The sequence below is a fragment of the Hesperophylax consimilis genome, chromosome 1 (assembly GCF_061612785.1).
Source record: "Hesperophylax consimilis isolate HC1 chromosome 1, BYU_Hcon_1.0, whole genome shotgun sequence".
In the NCBI taxonomy this organism is placed as follows: domain Eukaryota; kingdom Metazoa; phylum Arthropoda; class Insecta; order Trichoptera; family Limnephilidae; genus Hesperophylax; species Hesperophylax consimilis.
Genome location: NC_142836.1, coordinates 29,854,931 through 29,874,172, shown reverse-complemented (window position 1 = coordinate 29,874,172; position 19,242 = coordinate 29,854,931). Strand labels below are relative to the sequence as shown.

The 19,242-nt window shown below is 37.2% G+C and overlaps 1 protein-coding gene across 2 annotated transcripts; it reads right to left on the bottom strand.

Annotated features, from left to right (window-relative positions):
- Positions 1–2,282: 2,282 nt before the first annotated feature.
- On the bottom strand, positions 2,283–17,554 carry LOC149426603 (uncharacterized). Of its 2 annotated transcripts, none has more exons than XM_089637676.1 (11): positions 17,303–17,554; positions 15,667–16,906; positions 15,389–15,581; positions 14,588–15,261; positions 14,068–14,245; positions 13,169–13,304; positions 11,746–11,923; positions 10,939–11,027; positions 9,743–9,943; positions 6,202–6,322; positions 2,283–5,646 (listed from the first exon to the last, which is right to left on the bottom strand). In XM_089637676.1, exons 2-11 carry the CDS (start codon positions 16,764–16,766, stop codon positions 5,454–5,456), a joined length of 3,063 nt encoding a protein of 1,020 aa, XP_089493802.1. In that variant the 5' UTR covers positions 16,767–16,906; positions 17,303–17,554; the 3' UTR covers positions 2,283–5,453. The 2 variants fall into 2 exon arrangements, with proteins under 2 accessions (XP_089493802.1, XP_089493794.1); XM_089637668.1 differs by having other exon boundaries at positions 15,667–16,856.
- Positions 17,555–19,242: the final 1,688 nt, after the last annotated feature.

Here is a 19,242-nt window from a genome sequence, read left to right as displayed (position 1 = left end):
TCAGGTTCAAACACATCTTTAAAAAAATTAAACATTACAAAATATTGGTTTATGAAGAACGGTTCCATGATACTTCAGGGCAGTGGCAATTCAACACAGGGCGGTGAATTGCCACTGCCATGACTTGCCCGGTTACTATGAGGAACATAGTACCCTCAAGAAATGTAGATTTTTCTCAATTGAGGGATAGGTACTGTAAAAAACTTTTTAAAGATTATATTTCTGGTTCATATCGTCGCACTAAAAATGATACATTTTAACGTTTTCATTAATATTCATTGATTTTAAAAAACGATCTAAAATCGAAAAAACGCTTCTTACTCAGATATACAGCAGCAGCTGCTGTCACCAGAACCCGGGACCACCTACGTGATAGCCATGATATCTTAAATCGTTATAGAATATTTATTCCTCAACATAAATACGCCACTATTACCGTATTTACATAAACACATTTAGGTATACAACATCAAGAAAAATTTATATATATTTCTTGTACTTTCTGCCTACGCACGTGTAATCGTGTCGCCATGTATTACCGTGTTTTTTTTAAAGAAGGAGTACCTATGTGCCTTTTCTCACTATGTTTAAAATACCATTTATTATTTGAATGATAGCAGCTGACGACATAGAGACGGCTGCATCCGGTGAGCGTCTAGTGCGCCAAGCTGGTAACCATGGAGACCATCACGGAGATCACGATGACCACGTGGACTATGGCGCACACACCGGCCACCACGGAGCCTTTGGCTGGTATGCCGACTACCCCGTCTACACCCAGGGACATTAACAACAAACTATCAAACAACATGACAAGAAAAATCCACTCGTCAACCTCTCAAAGCATCTGCTCGCCGAATACATTTTCATTTGATCGGAATCCTTAAACTCAAATAACTATAATTGAGATGTCCCTATCGTAATAATATCGAGAAAAGTTCAAAATGGGAAATTCTCGATACCTGAAAGGTTATTCTTGAGATTGAAATCAGAGATTTTTTGGGTTGTTGAATTTAAAACATTGGAATACTGACGTATTTCACAGGCGTAAGGTAAAAAACCGCAGTTCTTACCTAACTTTCGATTTCCGTTGGTGCAATAATAACGACCTACTCGGCGGCTAATTCACGTAACCGTAGAAAGTTGTCACGAAAAATGATAATTATTTTTAAAGGCATTGGAGTAATTGGACCATGACGAGCACGCACTTGCGGAAGGTTAACCAATGGTTGAATTGTGCTGTGTGATGGATTTTATTTATAAGAACTACCAAAGATTTTCTTCTTATTTTTACTATAAATTTATTTCAACCTATGCATGACTTCTTAAGACTTTCTCTTTAGTTCTTCTCTCTTTTCTGATACATACCTCCTACATCTCCCTCTTTCTTGACTTATTCTGTACCAGTGTATCCATCTTGCCTCTTAATCTTTAACTACTTTCTCAACTATCTCTATCTACTTATTCTTGCATCGACTCTGTTCTTACATCTCTCTCATCTAACAAACCTAAGTAAATACCTACATAAACCAATTTTCTGTTCCCCACTGTTCTAGTACTCATTATTGTTGTTTCTCTTCTTGGCCTAATAAAACTAACTTACCTTCTTGTGTTCTACCTAATGCTTTTTTATTTTTAACCAACCATTTTTACTTAATAATCTTAGTATTAGTAGCTATTTTCAATAAACACCCCAAATTATATTCTTCACTTTGTGTAGGTCTAGGTAAGTAGGTAGTTTTAGCAATTATTGGAGAAGTATTGCGAATTATTTCAGACATTTTATTAGTTAATAATCTACATCATAATACATAATACATTGTGAACACAACAAAACAATCTCATCTTTGGTTATTTTTTTACAGTGCGGATGTCGCGAAAGCTAGGTACATTATTCTAACATGTAACATTAATTAATTACTTGTAGTAATGAGCAGAACATGCAATGATAATACATACGCAGTAACTAGACCAAGGGATCACTTATCCGCAATTATACAATATTATATTATTCATTAATAAGATACAGAATAAGCACCAGAGAAAAATCAACAATTAGAAATAAAAAGTAATTTTATTTATTGTGTGATTCAAATAAGTAAACAGAATATATTGGGATATTTTTTAATAGTACTTGTGCATAAAAGTTATCAAATCTTAATTTCTACTTAAAAATATTAAATTAAGAAATGTTGGTACCCACAAGATATTCATAATTTCTTAGCACCCTATGAAACAAGAATAATAAGTAATAATACATTTTATTTAAGCTCATTATATGTTTTACATGCTTAAGCATAATATGAATTTAATTAAAATGCACCTTTAAGATATTATCTGAAAGTTCAACTCTCAATATTTGGGTCAAAATAAAGTCATTGAAAATCTCAGAAATTAAAAATTCCAACAACTGTACAGGGAAAAATGCATCAGCTGCAAAACGAAAAGTAGAGTTATTTCTCATAAAGTTTTTCAATCATAAATGCAACTAAATAGATACTTCTTTGATTATTTCATTGTGATTTACATATTATAATGATATATCAGTTCACAGATATAGTAGTCCCAAAGAGAGGTTGTACGTAACGTCATCAACAATCGTCCTAAAATGCATAAAAAATTTTACTGCTCACACGTCTTGTACGAAAATTAAAGACTGAGTATACTAGAACGATGACATCACTTACGACCTATCTCTGGGACTATACTATGTGTGAGCTGTGCAGGAGTGGCTATAAAATAGATTGTGCTTCTCGAGAAAAAAAACTTCTATAAAAATTCAATTTTGAAATAACCTAGTCATAAAATAAAAGTGGCCTATGAGGCAACAAGCTTAATGTTATCAAATCTCTTAAGACTATCTTGAAATCATTGCTTGCAGGTTTAACATGGCAGAGTGATTTTTGAGAAAGTTATAGAAAAAGGTCTTTCATCAGTTGTTGGGAAAAACTTCAGTTGATTTGCTTTTACGACAAATTCATGAAACTATGATTTATAGTGAGTTAATTTTTTAATGATTTGGCTTCAAAAAGTCAGGCTTGAGCTTTCATTGTTAGTATCAACTAGAATAAATGAGTATAAATTGCGAACGAACGATCAATAAAATGTCGTAATGATTTACCTTCACACTCCTATGTACAAATTTTACACCAACATATTACCTAAGGAAATAATACAATATTTTTATAATACTTCTTAGCAGTCAATACTCAATATAATGTAATGTTATACAGTGATTAATACTAGCTTTGAAATGTGAATATAATTAAATTTATAAGATACTGCTTCGAAGTGTTACTCTGAGCAGATTTTAACAACTAAGCCCATCGTACCACTGGTTGGTAAGCAATCCACATCAATGGAATGCTGCAATACCCTGCGCAGAAAATTAAGTTTGCTATAGGAAGGTAACGGTCTAGAGCGCAGTTCAGTGTGGAACTTTTCTTGCCGCATTCGGTTTATGTCGATTGCTTACCGACCCACGGAACAACGGGCTTAGTAGAATTTCTCGATGATTCTCTACCCCACAATAGATAATGCAAATAAAAGAATATTTATTAATAAACTGTGAGACTTAATTTAAGAATATTGGGTAACGAGACACCCATGAGGTGTTATCATTTGATTAAGAAACATTCAGTGCATATAATTGAATATACAAATTACGAGTTTATGTTATGTGGATGAGTAATGAATATGGAGCACTTTCGACATAGCTTTTAACCCTTTCTGCGTGTTATATTAAATTTGGTAATGTACTATGTTTTGTTTACTGGTCAAGTCACTTGCAAAAGTTTCTTAATACACAATGTGCAACACGTTAACCCAAAAGAACAGCAAATTAAATCAGTAAAAAAATTTAATTCCACAAATAACAACTTTACGCAAGATATGCTGGAAAGTGTCACCTCTTCTCAACCATCTGTATTTGTTTTTAAAAAGTCAAAAATTTGGTCCATGCTCTCCAGAAAGATAATGGGAAGATGAATATGTTGCAATACGTGCTGCCAAGTCTGATATTATATTCTGAATTGAAATACATTTTTTGCATTGAATATAGAAAAATAATGATTCCTATCATTATAATAAGTAAGTTTCCATAGACAAAATAGAAGCCTAAACATTAAATATAACGCAGAACACCAACAATGTTGATTATATTTATATAAAAATAATTATTTTCAGCTGCTGAATGACGCAAAGTCTTATATATTAACAATGCTTGCGAACAGTCAAAGCTGACATTGTAGATCAACGCAGACACAACCTTGTATTGGCTTTTAGCCCATCTGGCATTTGATTGTACTAACAGGTAAAATACAAATTTGAATTCATCATGTGAGAAACGACGCAGTTCTGTAATAACAAAATTACACGATATATTATGACTACTTGAATGAACTAACGGGGAATAATGCATCTTAATAACGCTACCATTAATTCAACGACAAATATTTGTAAATGTATAAGTACTAATTAATGGTATACATACAATATTTTTACAAGTTAGTGCCATTGAATGGATATATTGTTAAAAATACTTTTACAGACCTTAGGCCAATTCAATGAACAAAAAGCATTCTTTAATGCTTGGTCGTGATAACTTTAGTGATCTTCATCCAAAAGAGTAACTTGAAAGTAGATATTATTTACGAAGAATAGAATAAAATAATAACCCTAAGGAAAGTACAGATATCTTATAAAAATAATGTTTTAATAGAATGCTTGCAATACCTAACAGAATTAAACATAGAGCAATTGTCTTCACTGTAACCAGAAGATCTCAAAGAAAACCTGTTCTTTAAAGAATGTATATGTATATGCGAGCTTGGCTTTATTGATAGTTTTTGCAGAAAACATTTATGTAATAGCTATTGAGAACAATAAAGTTAAAACTCTCAAGGAAAATGATGTATGGGTGCAATGATAACATAAAATCACACCAATTTTTATGTGACCTTCTTCGGTTTCATTGTACGCAGTAAACTCTCGAATCATTCACGTTTTAAAGACCCAAATATTTTAATAAGTTAAAAATACTGATCTCAATAATAATTACATCCGTCCAAATATCAACATCTGAAGATTATGATCTTAATTATCTTATCTTGATAAAGCTTTTGTTATCAGATCAGCAAAAGGCGGAAGATATTCCAGTCTCTGGGTCAGATTGCGCAGCCAAAGTGTTTTTTTCACAAACTTTGACCAGAGGGTGAATTTCTTTGGTGGGTTGATTATATTGTGTGGTAAGTATCAAGTGTATAGACATTTACCTAAAATTAAGAGCAATTTTTAACATTTTTGAAACTGGAAAATTTGTTGAGCTGAAATTTTTTGACTCTGTCAATCGAGAGTTTACTACGTTTCACATTGATAATTATTATCAATGCACATTTGCTTCAGTTACTTCCCCTTATAAAGTGTTTGTAATTGGTTCCAGAAAGTGCAGTAGTTTAACAGTCTGCCCAGGCCATCACCACTTTGGAAAAGGGCACAAAGACAGAGCGCCCCTTCTCGCAGTGAAAGTAGCGGCGGCCACGAAAGGACCCGTCCCCTCCGCCAGAAGCTCCCGGCCCCAGCTGGAGCCCCACATAGGTCGGGGTCGTGCCACCGGGACCCACAGGGCCACCTGCCACACCCACGTATCTGGTAAACAATAATAAACAATCCACGTTTTAAAATAAAATAAAAATTCCTTATTAGATATTTCCATCATGAGCTGTGAAAAACAAGCAGAAAATCCTCAGAATACTCTCAAAGAGGCTACATTATTACAGTGATTTGTTCTCTATACAGTTTTCAAAGCATAAAGGTTAAAATCACATTGCAAAAATTTCTACAGAACTTCGATCATAATAAAAAAATTTCACATCTAGAAGATCTGTCCATGACAGATTGAAATATCCATTAACTGTCAAAAAATAAGACAAGACACAGTAAGAAAAAATAGTGTTGTAACTCAGGAACACACGGATAATACATGTCAGTTTACAAAAAATCGCATTGCAGAAACATTTAAGTATATACATATTTATTGGCACTTTGAATTATATATTTTTTTATTAATCAAGTAGGATATTAGAATTAATATTTACTAGAATTAAAATTTTCATCCAATGATTATTTTGAAATTGTGGTGACAAATAATTGCAAATAGTGCTTGATTTTTTTGTAAGGAAAATGTTTCTAGAAGATACCTACCTAACTTTCCCTAGAGCAATTTTTCCATGTGGAGCAATGACCTTCACCAGATGTCCCAATCGCAGTTGACGAGGGCCCGAGGGAAGGTAGGGACGACTGTAGTTTGAAGGACAGAACTCATCTGCAAATATAAAATGTTAATATTTACTAAATTATCAAAATAATTGCCATATCAATTGACATAAGGTATCAAGTTGGGTAGTTTTTAGTTAAAAACATAAATTCCTTTTGTCGAGTGTGAACTTTTCATAATTGGAACTGATGGATGTGCTGAGAAAATCATAAAAAGAAATTTTTCAAAACTGAACAAGCGATAAAGTACCTACCTGTTATATATCGTCGCATTAATTCGTAGAATGCGTAACCACCAAATGTAAAATTTTACAAGAGGCACAAAAAACCTCATAGTGAAAAAAAATGAAAGACGGCTCATTCTTTTTATTTATGTTTCGAACATATAATATATTTCGAAATTTATTTTCAATCATTAAACTTTTGTAAGTTAAAGCTTTCTATTTCAAATCGGAGTTAGGAAGTTTACATAAAAACCGAGAATGGAGATACGTATTTTACAAAAGATACATACTTTTCTGCGAACAGTTTTGTGAACAACCTAGCGGAAAATTTGGGAGATAGGAATTTTCCATTCACAAAATAAAACACAACAATGTATGTATATGTCGAGGCAGTCTATTTAGATGCATTTTAATGATTTTAATGATGCGGAAGGTTATCGTAAAAGGAGTGGTAATCCTTTTCTAAAGTCTGTTTTAAGTCTTGTAAATGCTGGTACTTTTCCTTCCTTAAGGGATTAAATCTGACTCTCAAGTGAAATCTTCAAACTCTGGAGATCATTACAGATTCGGCGACGGTTTTGTGCTGGGTGAGATCTACACTGACCGGGAGTAGTCGTGTCAGAGATGCTCGTTAAGTGACGCTTGAGGTTGATGAAGGAGATTGTAGAAGAATTTGATCTGACATTGTCGATCACCCTTGTTGTCCTGTAGAAATAAAACTGATGTACTTACTAGGGTTTGCAAGGCCCGGGCAAAGAGTAGCCATGACAGGAAACGTTGTGAAAGAGACTCCTCAGAGTGTGAAGATAGGTGGGAGAGACTTGAAAGTGGAACTGGTGAGCAAACATGTGCTTTAAGCGTAGAAACTCTTCATGCTCAGCATCACTTTGGAGTAAAGTGAACGTTTCATCTTGCCCGGCTGGTCGATCCCGAGGCGAGAAGAAAGGACGTCGATAGATGCGTGCGTTCCTGCGTACAATGCAGGACAATTGACCCTCCGCCATCATCCCATGAAGCGGGTAATCTTAATGTTCTGACAACCTGGAGTCGCTTGGCAGTTGATGTTACTCATTTCCGTAGGAAATGTTTACACACATTTATCGATTGCGGTCCAAGTAGATTTGCCGTGTGGCGGGAAATCGAGTCAGATAATACAGCTTCGATTATCAGACATTTGGAAGAAGTGTTTCGGGAAAGAGGCCCGCCCAAAGTAGTTCTCATGGACAATGGTACTGCATTTTATTCCTACAGTGTTACAGATAAGTGTAAGAGATGGAATGTTCGTCAAAGATTTCGCGCGGCATACCGACCAGCTGGAAACGGTATAGTTGAACGACATCATCAAACAATAAAGAGAACTGCAGCCAGAAGTGTAAGCGATCCCCTGCAGGCAGTGTTTTGGTACAATCTTTGGCTGCAAAAAGTCAGGATGATCAAGGTGTTGCGCTGTCTAGTATAGTTTACACTTACTCGTGGAGACACCTTTCTGCGCAAGTGAATATAGAAGAGGAAGTATTGACTGAGTTCTAAGTGGGCGATCTTCTTGCGGTTAAGCCAGTAGATGGGAGATGCACATCGTGCATGGAAGGGTGACAGGACTTACTTCAGTCAACAACATCGAAGTAGATGGCATACCAAGACATGTGCTTGACCCGCGGAAGATGCCTGACAGAGAACGGACTGTGTCTGAGGAGAGACGAGATGGAATTGCCGCACGTTCCACCGTAAATATTTTGGGTTTGTTTGAAGAGGACAGTGAAGAACCGGATCCGGATATGCATCAGGAGGAGATCCACTTGCAAAGAGATGGTGACCTTGAAGAAGAGATAATCACAGAACAACGACCTATTAGGTAGGACGCGAAGGGCTCCGGGTTAGTTAAATCAATTCGTGCAGTGATGATGACATCAGGAAGGCGTGTGGTGATAAGCAGGTACCACTGTAAAAGTGGTGAACGCAACCGCAGAAGCACATAAAACAAGAGAGCTACGGCAGAGCGTCACACGGTGCAGAAGACGTCAGTTTAGACTACAGATACAAAACACTATTCGTGACTTCACAATTAAAATTAAGGTTATAAAATGTTCAAAATTGATTAATCAACTTATCTCAGTTAATTTCACGGTAAAACTATTACACTGTAAATAAATTTCCTCAGTCAAAAACACAACAAGCGTGCACGGCTCACCGGCCAATACTGAATTAAGGAGTTACGAAGTATTCGCGAGTAAAAATGGCACCATGATTTTACGCAGTTTCCTAATTTGTGTTTATCTAAAAGGTTAATTTTTTTTTAAATTTTCGAGTTTTACTAGTCGATGCGGGATTAATTTTAACACCAGATGGCATTAAAAACGTATTTTCGAAAAATTTGGAGTTACGCAGTCTACGAATTAATGCGACGATATGGCAGTTTTATTAAATCTGCAATCTGTAAGATAATATTTATGATCAAATGCATCGGGTTCCATCCAGAGCTGGGTCGATCGATTTTACATGACCATTGACGAAGTGATTGAGTCGAGAGTACCTGCTCTTTGATCAGGTATTTTACTAATATAGAAATGCCATAGAGAATAAAGATTGATGCGCTGCCAGCCGCCGTAAGTTGAAAACACTCGTCGTAACCGAGTACCCATCACCTGATCTTTGATCAGGTACTTTTGTTTGAATTAGGTAGTTAATACAGGCAGACCAATGCTACGATCTCTATTTGTCTGTTGTGAGAACCTGATTTGAGATGCCTGGTATACAAAATATAAACATCTATTGTCGCTCACCACCCCTGCACCCTGCTGATGAAATTGTTTTGAAAAAGTAACCAATTGATTATTGATGGTTTGTGATCGGGTTACAATTATCGGGTAGTTCATGAACAATCCAGGACTAGTTCAATCCTCTGCTAGCTAAATCCTCGACAAAAACAAAAACACTGGGCCGCAACGTCTTTTGTTTTCCTTCGGCATCCCCACACACTTACAATACATTCATGGAAGAACAACGTTTGCCGGGTCTGCTAGTAAACCAATATTATATAGATAATAGATGTCACCTGTAACAGGTAAAAACATGCTTTTTTGGAAACAGCGCCAACACATGGCAGGGTGAAGCTAGTATAATAATATTAGTTAAAGGAATTCAAATATTGATAGTTTATTCGTAACTCGTCTTTCCTTAAAAATCATAACCTATCAAATATTAATATGAACAATTATTATAAACAATAGCAATTTGTTTAGTCTCACCATCAGGAACCCTGCCAACGCTCAGGCAGTCAATAGAGCTGCGTAGGAAGCGCTCCGCCTCGTCCAGTAATTCCTCGGTAGAGTCCTCGCTGTCCCCGGAGCGGGGAAGGCGGTGCGCCAGGCGCGCCCCGTGGCCTCCGTGGGGGCATGTGGGGGCCCGCAGTTCGGGCAGGGAGCCCCGCCACTTCAAAGGCTGCTCCGCTGAAGGAAAATTTAGGTAAGGTTAATAAATTTGATTTTATTAAAAACACCTAAAATGGTAAAAAGGTTTCACCGCTTCATAAACATGCCAACTCTAACAATTTTCATCAATAATTCATTATCATACCATTAATTGACTTGAGCGTAGTGAAGTTCTGTTTTAACTCAACCATTTCGCATTTCATCTGTCTGTTTCAATTTGTTTATTACATTCCAGTTACCTTTCAAGATGGTGGACATGTTGGATATTACCTTTTATCCCGCCAGAGTTTGCATGATCGTGGTACCTTCTATGAGCTATCAAATCGAAATAATCAATATTATGGTACCTACCTGTCTGAAGAAAGTTAATTAATAAAGAAAAAAGAATTGTCGTTGAGAAAAAGTATTTCTTTCAACAAATTGTATGATTCTGTGTTTGAGATAAAAAAATTTAGCCTAAAATTTTTATGGTTTAAGTACCTACTTACAAATCTTATGAATTTAGAAAAAAATTAGAAATGTACTTTTTTGGTGCGAGGTCTACACTGTTCACAGAAACACCAAAAAATTCACACCGGCCAAAAGGACAACTTCTCCAGCGCAACGTAGGCATACTGACGGGGGAAGCAACATCAGTTCGGTTTCTTTTGGGTATCCCCTCGTAACATTTGCACCAAGTTCACTATAATGTTAACTATTGTGTTTTATTCAGATAAAATGCGATTCATTAATTTCAAACAAAAGTGGAAGATATTCTCAGTATCGTCCTGGTGTAAGACCATCATTCAGAATTGACACGTCGCCTGAAGCGCTTTAGCCGTGTTTGGTGGTCAGATCTGAATGGGCAGATACTTCCCCCCTTACTCTTCCTCATCTCCTTCCCCTTCCTACTACCTTCTACCTCACAACATACCTCAATTGAAGATGCCATAGGTGTCACGGGCTCCAGACGGTTGGGAGCAGTTGGGACTCTTGTGTGGTATTCACATTAAAAAAATTAAAAGAAGGATTACCATAGAAGCCGACCCTATTTGATCCGGGTATTATGGTGTCTCCCATTCTACCAGAAACGGAACGCTGCATGGAGCCTTTCGACCAGTACCTTAAAAACAAATTATTACATTATTAAACGATTTAAAAATGTTCTCCGTTAAAAGATTAAGTAAAGTTAAAAAGTTAAATAAAGACAATCAAAATTACTCCGTAAATAAAGTAGTTAAGTTTCTACAAAACCATTACACAAACTATGAACACTGTTAAAAATGTGTGGAAGATTTAAGGTTAATTTTTCTGATTATGATTATTGTACTAAAAAATGTAATTTTAATATTTTCATTCATAATTATTAATTTCAAAAACAATCTAAAATCGCACATTTCAAAACGTTTCCAACCGGCTACAACGTCATTATGACATAGAAAATGATAATGTCTGAAAAGACGGCTGTCACCAACGTCGTCTGGCATGATGCGAACGCCGCTGAATTCACAAATGAAAATGAACCCGTCGTTTTGGTGGCAAATCAAAAACTGCACATTTTAAATCATCATAGAAAATTTATTCATCAACACCAAATTAAAAATATATTTTTTTTAACTGAAATTGTTTTTCTTAATTTTTTTTAAGGATATTAAAAAACAGTGAGAATACCGTAACATAACGTAATATAGTGTTATTTTATCTTTGTAGTTGACAGTGGCATTTCAGTGTGATTTCAACACTTACATTTTAGGCAGTTCTTTAACCATAATAAATATTCCTGAAAAAAATACATGTCGCAAGGAAACATCATCACGTATTCTCATGGTGATGTAAATTACCTAGAGTTGGTATTCTGCGAGTCAGTTCGTGTTGGTGAAGAGGGCACCGACCCGAAGCACTGTGCAGCGTGTTGGGCGCAGCAGAGGGGACGCGGTGGGGGCCCGGGGGGCAGGGACTGCAGGCCCGCCCACACGGGCTCGGCAGAGCGTGACAGCTCGGGTACCATGGACGTGAAACCTGTACAATCAATTTATATAATATATGTTAATATTGCTACAGTCGCTAGTCTCCGAGTATTTAGACCTTACCCCAGCATTCGGGGCTCTGCTGGTGTGAACCTTTAATAAATGCACCTGGGGAGGGGAATGGAATGGAGAAATGAGGCCACCGTGGTGGACTCTTCCCTCTTGAAGGCTTCGGGGAACCAAGAGGGAATGGAGAGGAGCGATGAGTCCTCCCTGCTGGACTCGTCCCTCGCGGGGCCTTCAAGGAACCTAAGCAAAGAGGGACCTCGGAGGGACATGGAAACTAACTCCAATTTGTGTCAAACAAATAAAAGTTATAAACATGGAATAAACAATATTTATATTGACTAGTTTTAAGATAAAATATATCTCCCTGATCAGTGAAGTTGAAGTCTCGGAATCGGGGAACTTAGATAAGCCAGTGTCCTGGTGTTGTTAAAATAAAAGGGTGATACATTTCGGCGATTTTTTGGGAAAATGGATGGATATTGATAAATTGAAGCAATTCAGGGCAGTCAATTTTGTAACGCAGTATTTTATGTAATATTATTAAATCTGTGCTTATATTATAAAAATCAAAATACAGCTGATGACATTGTTATAACCACTCATCTGACACATGCAACAGATGGAAGTTACAATGGCTCAATAGGAATACTGCTGATAAATGAGGCATGTAACAGAAAGAGAGCTTCCAATGGATCTACTAGAGCAGGGTCTCCAAACTTTTCAGCCGGAGGGCCACATTGACTACTCCAGTGAGTTCGGAGGGCCAAAACCGTTTTAATTTCTAGACACCCATATTTTCTGTCCTAGGGAGGGGGGGGGGGGGGGGGGGTAGACAATAGAATTTTCAGGGATGAAAATATAGCTTTAAGATAATTTTTGATACTCGTTTCTCAGACCTTGATATCATTGCGATCAAATAAAGATTTTTCAAAAAAATCCTCTTGATATATTCGCGCGATACTTGTGGACGCAATGTATTGGTGCCAAGTACCTCGCCAACGAGCATATTTATTTATTCGCACGAAAAAATTCGCGGAGTTTTCGCCCCTTCTGAGCAAGGTCTCAGCCATTAGCTGTCGCGGGTCCTTGATGACACTGGCCATAAGATGTCGCGGGCCGGATGGAAGACACTGGCGGGCCGGATACGGCCCGCGGGCCGTAGTTTGGAGACCCCTGTACTAGAGGTTCAGGTTCAATGGAGTGACAGGATCAAATGAAAAACTTTTACCTATGTCGCTAAGCAGCACCCTCCGAGATTCCTCTGACCTCCTGGTGGTCTGGGCAGCCGCGGAGGGGACAAGGCGAGAGGGGAAGCTCTCCATGTGCACCTTCCCGGGGAGGGTGGTCAGGGCTGAAGGGAGAATCTGCAAATAGTTGCATAATATTATCCAAAATAGAGATGAACTACAAATTATATAAAAATAATATATATTTGCGGTGTTCGGAAACTCATAGTACAAGCGGGAAACTGGTAAATCTACATTACATTTGAACCTAGAAATCGTTTTGTTTTTCTTTCTGAGCATTTCGATTTATTTTTCAAACACCCTTTTCCATGTTTTTTATGCAAAAATTTTAGAGCCGGATCTACCATTTGACGTATTTTAAAAGACACTGAATGTGATGTAGATTCACCAGTTTCCCGCTTGTACTACGAGTTTCCGGACACCATGTATAAATATTAATCTATGATTACTGCAATAGAGTCTCAACTAATCCTAACTGTCTGGAGCCAATGAGACTATGGCATTCCCAATTTGGTTGTTGTGAGGCTGAAGGTAGTAGGGAGGAGAAGGAGATCGGGAAGAGGAAGGTGGAGAAGTACCTGGATATCCAGATTTGGTTACCAAACATAGCTAGTGTCATTTCAAGCAATGTTTCGATTGGAGTGGTAGTTTATCAACAGGGAGATACTGAAGTATCTACCTCTCTGAAATTGAATAATGCATCTAGTTAGATGTTATTGTTGAGGTTTGGGTAGGATACATAGGTTAGATTGTTGGAGCAATTTATAAAATGAAGTTATGTTTTTTTCTTCTTCTTATTTTTAAACTAAGGCTAAGGTTCTGAGACAAGCAGCACACAACTCTTTCATGGTGGCTGTTAAAAATACATAATAATTATAACCTTTCTAGAGAGTTGGGTATCGGAACGCCAGTGTCCGGGCAGGGCGCTGATGTGTGTCTGAGCAGCGCTACTACGGCGGGGCGCACGGGGGCCCGGCAGTGCCAGCAGGGGGCGCACCCCTCCCGCTGCACCCCCTCCGCCAAGAGCACCGCGCACTACTTCGCGGTGAGGCAGAGGTCTGGAAAAATAGCAATCTCAATTCATTAAACTTTTTTAGTACAATTACGAAGAAAGGCATAGGTACATTTTTAAATTTGGACCCTTAGGGTGCCCAACAAAACTATGGTAACATTTCATTGCAACAAATGAGGCTTGTCTGAAAATTTCACATAGTATATGTTTTCAATATGAAAACATGTCTCTGGTTTTATCTTTCAAAGTATGACTTATGAATCAGATTGCAGTGGCCTGCCGCTGAGAGATCTGTTTGAAGCTCTCTTTCTAGTTTACAATGGATCTCTCATTATTGTTAACTTTTTGTAATATTTATTTATGTAGGTACATATATATATGTTATTACCTGTATTGAAATGGATTTGGGCAAGTATTACGTCTCACATTCAAATTTCCAGAAAAGCCGTCATCTTCCATGACACCACATTTGGAAATATCTGTTTCCACGTAAACAGAATACTGAGTCCTCATCGTAGATTTTGATACATCAAACTGATCCAGACTTTCATCTCTTTGGTCAAAGCTCAGTTCTCTGGTTTCCGCATCCATGCTTGACCCTCTTTCAAAGCTCGAGTTCTGCGGAGTGTGGTCGAAGCTATAAGACTTTTGGTTATCAAAACTGCAGCTTTCGTTGCTTTCGAAGCTCCTTCTGTTTTGATGCCTTGATTCCTGAGCCTCCAAGTAGTTTTTAGTGCAGGATGACCTTAGGTACGGCCTTCTGCCTTGGGGGAGATCATCGACATCATCGTAGGTTTCTCCTGCATTCTCGTTCAGATCATTTCCATTGCCCTTTCGTAAGATTCCTTTACGAGTATGCATATCCGAATCTGCCATGACGCCTTGAAGGTTGAAGTTTTCTTGATTTTCATTTTCAAAGTTTTCCGTTGAGGCGGTGTTCCCACTGCGGTCTTGCATCTGGCCTTCGGGGTCCAAGACATTAAAGCGCAACAAGACGGGAGTGGATGCATCGCTCCGACCACCGGTCCAGGCATCTCCCTCAGTTATTGACACTAGGTCTTCCTGTTGATTAAATTAGATATTGATTTCAAAATGTCCTGGTAGATGATATACCAAAGATGCTGAAAGCAATAAACAATACTATGCACGTAATAATAATATGCTACGTGACATCTTATTATGATGTTACCTGAAATCCTGTCAGCTCTTTGGTATCGTCGTTGGTGAAAATAAGTTCTATATCATCCACTTCCTCTGAATCGTTTCCACTAATGCTGTCCTGCTCACACACCCTTTTCCCCCCACTACCCATCCCTCCTCCACCTCCACCTCCACCGCCCACATTCTCAGAGAACACAGAGTTGTCTCCTTCTGATATTGACCTACATTTAAACACAACAAATGTTTATAATAATTCTTATTAGGTGCATAATATAATATTAGTGTGCAATATTCATTAATATTTACCTAATGCTCAGATCATCCGTTTCCATGGTGAGGTGATCTGAATTGCAAACCCTCTTCGGGCTTGAATCGGCAACTAAATCATCCTCAGAAATGATTTTCACTTGAATATTGAATTTTTCATTGATAGGGTTCACAGAATCAGAGTCTCTGGATCCCGCCATCTCGAATTGGTCTTCCAATACAAATGTAGTTTGTTCTTCAACAATAGTTATTGCGTCGTTGATTATGTTAACATTCTCTGACGAAGTCACCGTTATTTTGGTGTCCTCGTCAAATTTGTGCCTAGAATTGGAATTATTCTTGAGCTGATTATTATCTTTGGAGAAAGTTATGGAGCTATTATCGCTTGTCTCGACAAGGATAGGCTGAAATTCCCCAGTTTTTGAGGAAGAGACCTTAATCGTCAAATCGAATCTTGATTCCAATTCTATCTTGGTCTCAAACTCCCCGACTAATTCATTTTCTATATTTTCCTCAGAATGTTTTATGAAAACTCCTTTGAATTGTTCAGATTCCTTTGTAAGTTTCTCAAAATTATTTTCAGTAACAATAGTTATATTGTCACTATTTTTTATAACAATTCCCTCACTTAAGAAAACATCCAAGGTGCCAGGTGTTGTTTCCACATTTAATTTAGGTGACTCAGTTTCAACTTTGAAATTTACCTCGGTCTCCTGTTTTGTTACAGGTGGACTTTCACAAATAACATCCGATTCCTCACTGCCATCTACATTCTGTTCCACGTTAATAGTATCTTCAAGCCTCTCTCGAAATGGTTCAGTGTTCAGATTAAACTTGACTTTTTTAACAGATTCTGTAAGGGGATCATTAACTTTTTGTCTAACAGTGTGGTTATCTTCGATTTTAAATTCTTGAGAACTCGTAATCTTTTCTCTCAACAGTTGGTTTTCACTTGTTAACTTTTGTAAAGCGTCAGTGTAGAGAGATTGGTCAGTGTGGGTCTCATACTTGTGTCTCAAGTGATGAAGTTCAGTTTTGGAAGCTTCGAGAGCGGCTCGGAGGGATACCACAGTCTGGTGCAAGGCTCTAACTGTGTCTAGCTCGAGGATTCTTGTCCCGTTGGCTTGCTGCACTTCCATCTCAAACCAAGTCCTACTTTCTTGATGCCCACAGGAGACAATTCCAACATGACTGCCTGGTGAGGGGCTATTTATTATCCAGTAAGGTTTCTGTATTTTATTCCAATTTAAAAAATCATTAAAAATATTGACATTATGTTCTGAAAAAAAAAAGTTTTTTTTTTTGAAACTTAATTGCGTAAAAAAATATGTATCCTACAGGTGTGTAGCCAAAAACGTTACTTTTTTAAAAATTTTGTCTTGATCGTAGGTCTATTTATTTAGATAGACAGGGTAACCATAAAACATAATTTCATTAATAATATAAAATATTATAACATCGTAAAATCTGACTTTCAATCATTCAAAGAAAATCTTTTTTGCGTCTGTATATCGGTATCGACAACCACCAATGCACTCTGGAATAAACTCTTACTATTATTATTTTAATGTAATTATTACATCAATGGAGCATAATATTGTGAATTACTTTTCTATTTATACAAAAAAAATTATATACAAGAGACGAAAATAAAATGGAAAACACTTCAACTTACGACTTTTTATGACAACCTCCTCGGGAACAGCTGAGAGGAATCAATACATCAATGTTGTCTATTTAAATCCCAAATAATTCAGAGATTCCTTCCCGAACGAAGTGCAACCCTGTGCAGATGCGCGCAATTCTATATTAATTTCCATAAACGTCATCGTGGGCACGTAAAACGACACAACACGTCATAATTTGATAAATTCTGGATTCGGTTTTGAGTGTGATTTATTAGTGTCAGGCTGCAGCGAGACGAGCGCGGTTCCCTTTCTGGAAATAAACAAATCAATAGTTGGGCGCTACACCCGGGAATCGCGCCGGTTTTTGAGTCACGACATCCCCACGCCACCACTAGTGGCGCCGTTTTACTTTTTTCCCGTCTACATCTCACTAGATCCCACAGGGAAGCGAAACAAATTCTACAAATAAATCAAAAAGATTAAATATCCCGAGTCGATGATATTTAAAATCGATCAAATAGTGAGCTCCTTTTTTAAATGTTGTATTTCGTACAAGGACTTTTCTGACGCAGATTAGTCTGTTCTCGCCAGAGTTTGTGAAACGTAAGCGATTTTTCTGTTTCCCTATTTTCAATGACACCTGTCATTTTCACGCGTGTCGCCATGCTTCAACTTCTCCAGCACGTGAAAATGTTTACAACCGAAAATACCTGTAAGATATTTTAGAAAGTGATACCTTATACATTATTCAGGCGATCAATAAAACGAACAAAGTATGCGCGATGAAACATGCTTGGAAATAATGTTTTCACGTTGTAGGGATACACCAATGACGTTATAGTACTAACGTCATTAGGATACACCCATTTCAAGGAATATTTGCGACCAATATACCTACCAATCCTCTCCTGGTTCAAGTCAACAACCTTCTAACACCTAACCAGTTAATGTTCCTATGCCACGAAAATCTCCTCCGTTTATCATAATTTGTCATCTTTGAATTACTTGCATCTTCACTTTAAGAATTCGTAAGACCTAACATCATGTGTAGTAACTATTAAAGATAAAATAGCATGAAATTTCATCATAAAATTCGTCACAAAAGCAGGCACTTGTCTATTTATGATGGATTGTGATAATTCGTTTTATCACAAGTTCAAGTCGTATTAGCGCAAATTAGCGTCTTCATACAATATCACAATATTCTGTGATTCTAATACTTAATCCTACTAATCATTCACAAGAAATTGGCACAAATGACGAATGAAAATGATAACTTCATTTCGATAGTAAGATAAGGTAGTTTAATTTATCCCAATTCATTTTAGGGTTATTTTGTCGTATTGCCGTAGCATATATTCATAGCAAATGTGATGGTGATGATGATGATGATGATGATGGACACTGTAACGCTATCCGAAACGTTGGATAGGGAAAAATCGCAACACGGAGTAATAACTCAAAGAACACGACTATTCTTTTGGCAGTGAAAATCTCAAATCATATCTAATTGTAATTTATTTTATTTTGTATTGTGCCTCAAGTAGGTACATGCAATATTCAGGATTCTAAATTGTGAGTGTTTATGGTTAGCCTTAAGTATTTTTTGCGGGGGATGTTTTAGAGTTGTCTTTGTCTGGAAAATATAACTACCTACTTAGTTATATTTTCTTCGGGAAAACGGCGATGGTTGTGTTAAGTTTGAAAAAAAAAATCTCCAAATAATAATTGTTGTTTTATGAGCCTCCTCAGCTCCTGCAGCTTCTTACTCACTAAGAATTTTCTCCGTTCAGCTAATATGTAGGTATGTAGAATCAGGGGCGAATCTAAGACTCAAAAGGCAGTCCGCAAACGTATCCAAGGACAGAAGCTTCACCAGCTTCTAAGCTAGGTGTGGCATTTTTATGGAGCTTACAGGGAAGGAACAAGGAAGTAGTCAGAAAAAATTAGAACAAAATTACATACAAGCTGATATGTACCCGGTGTT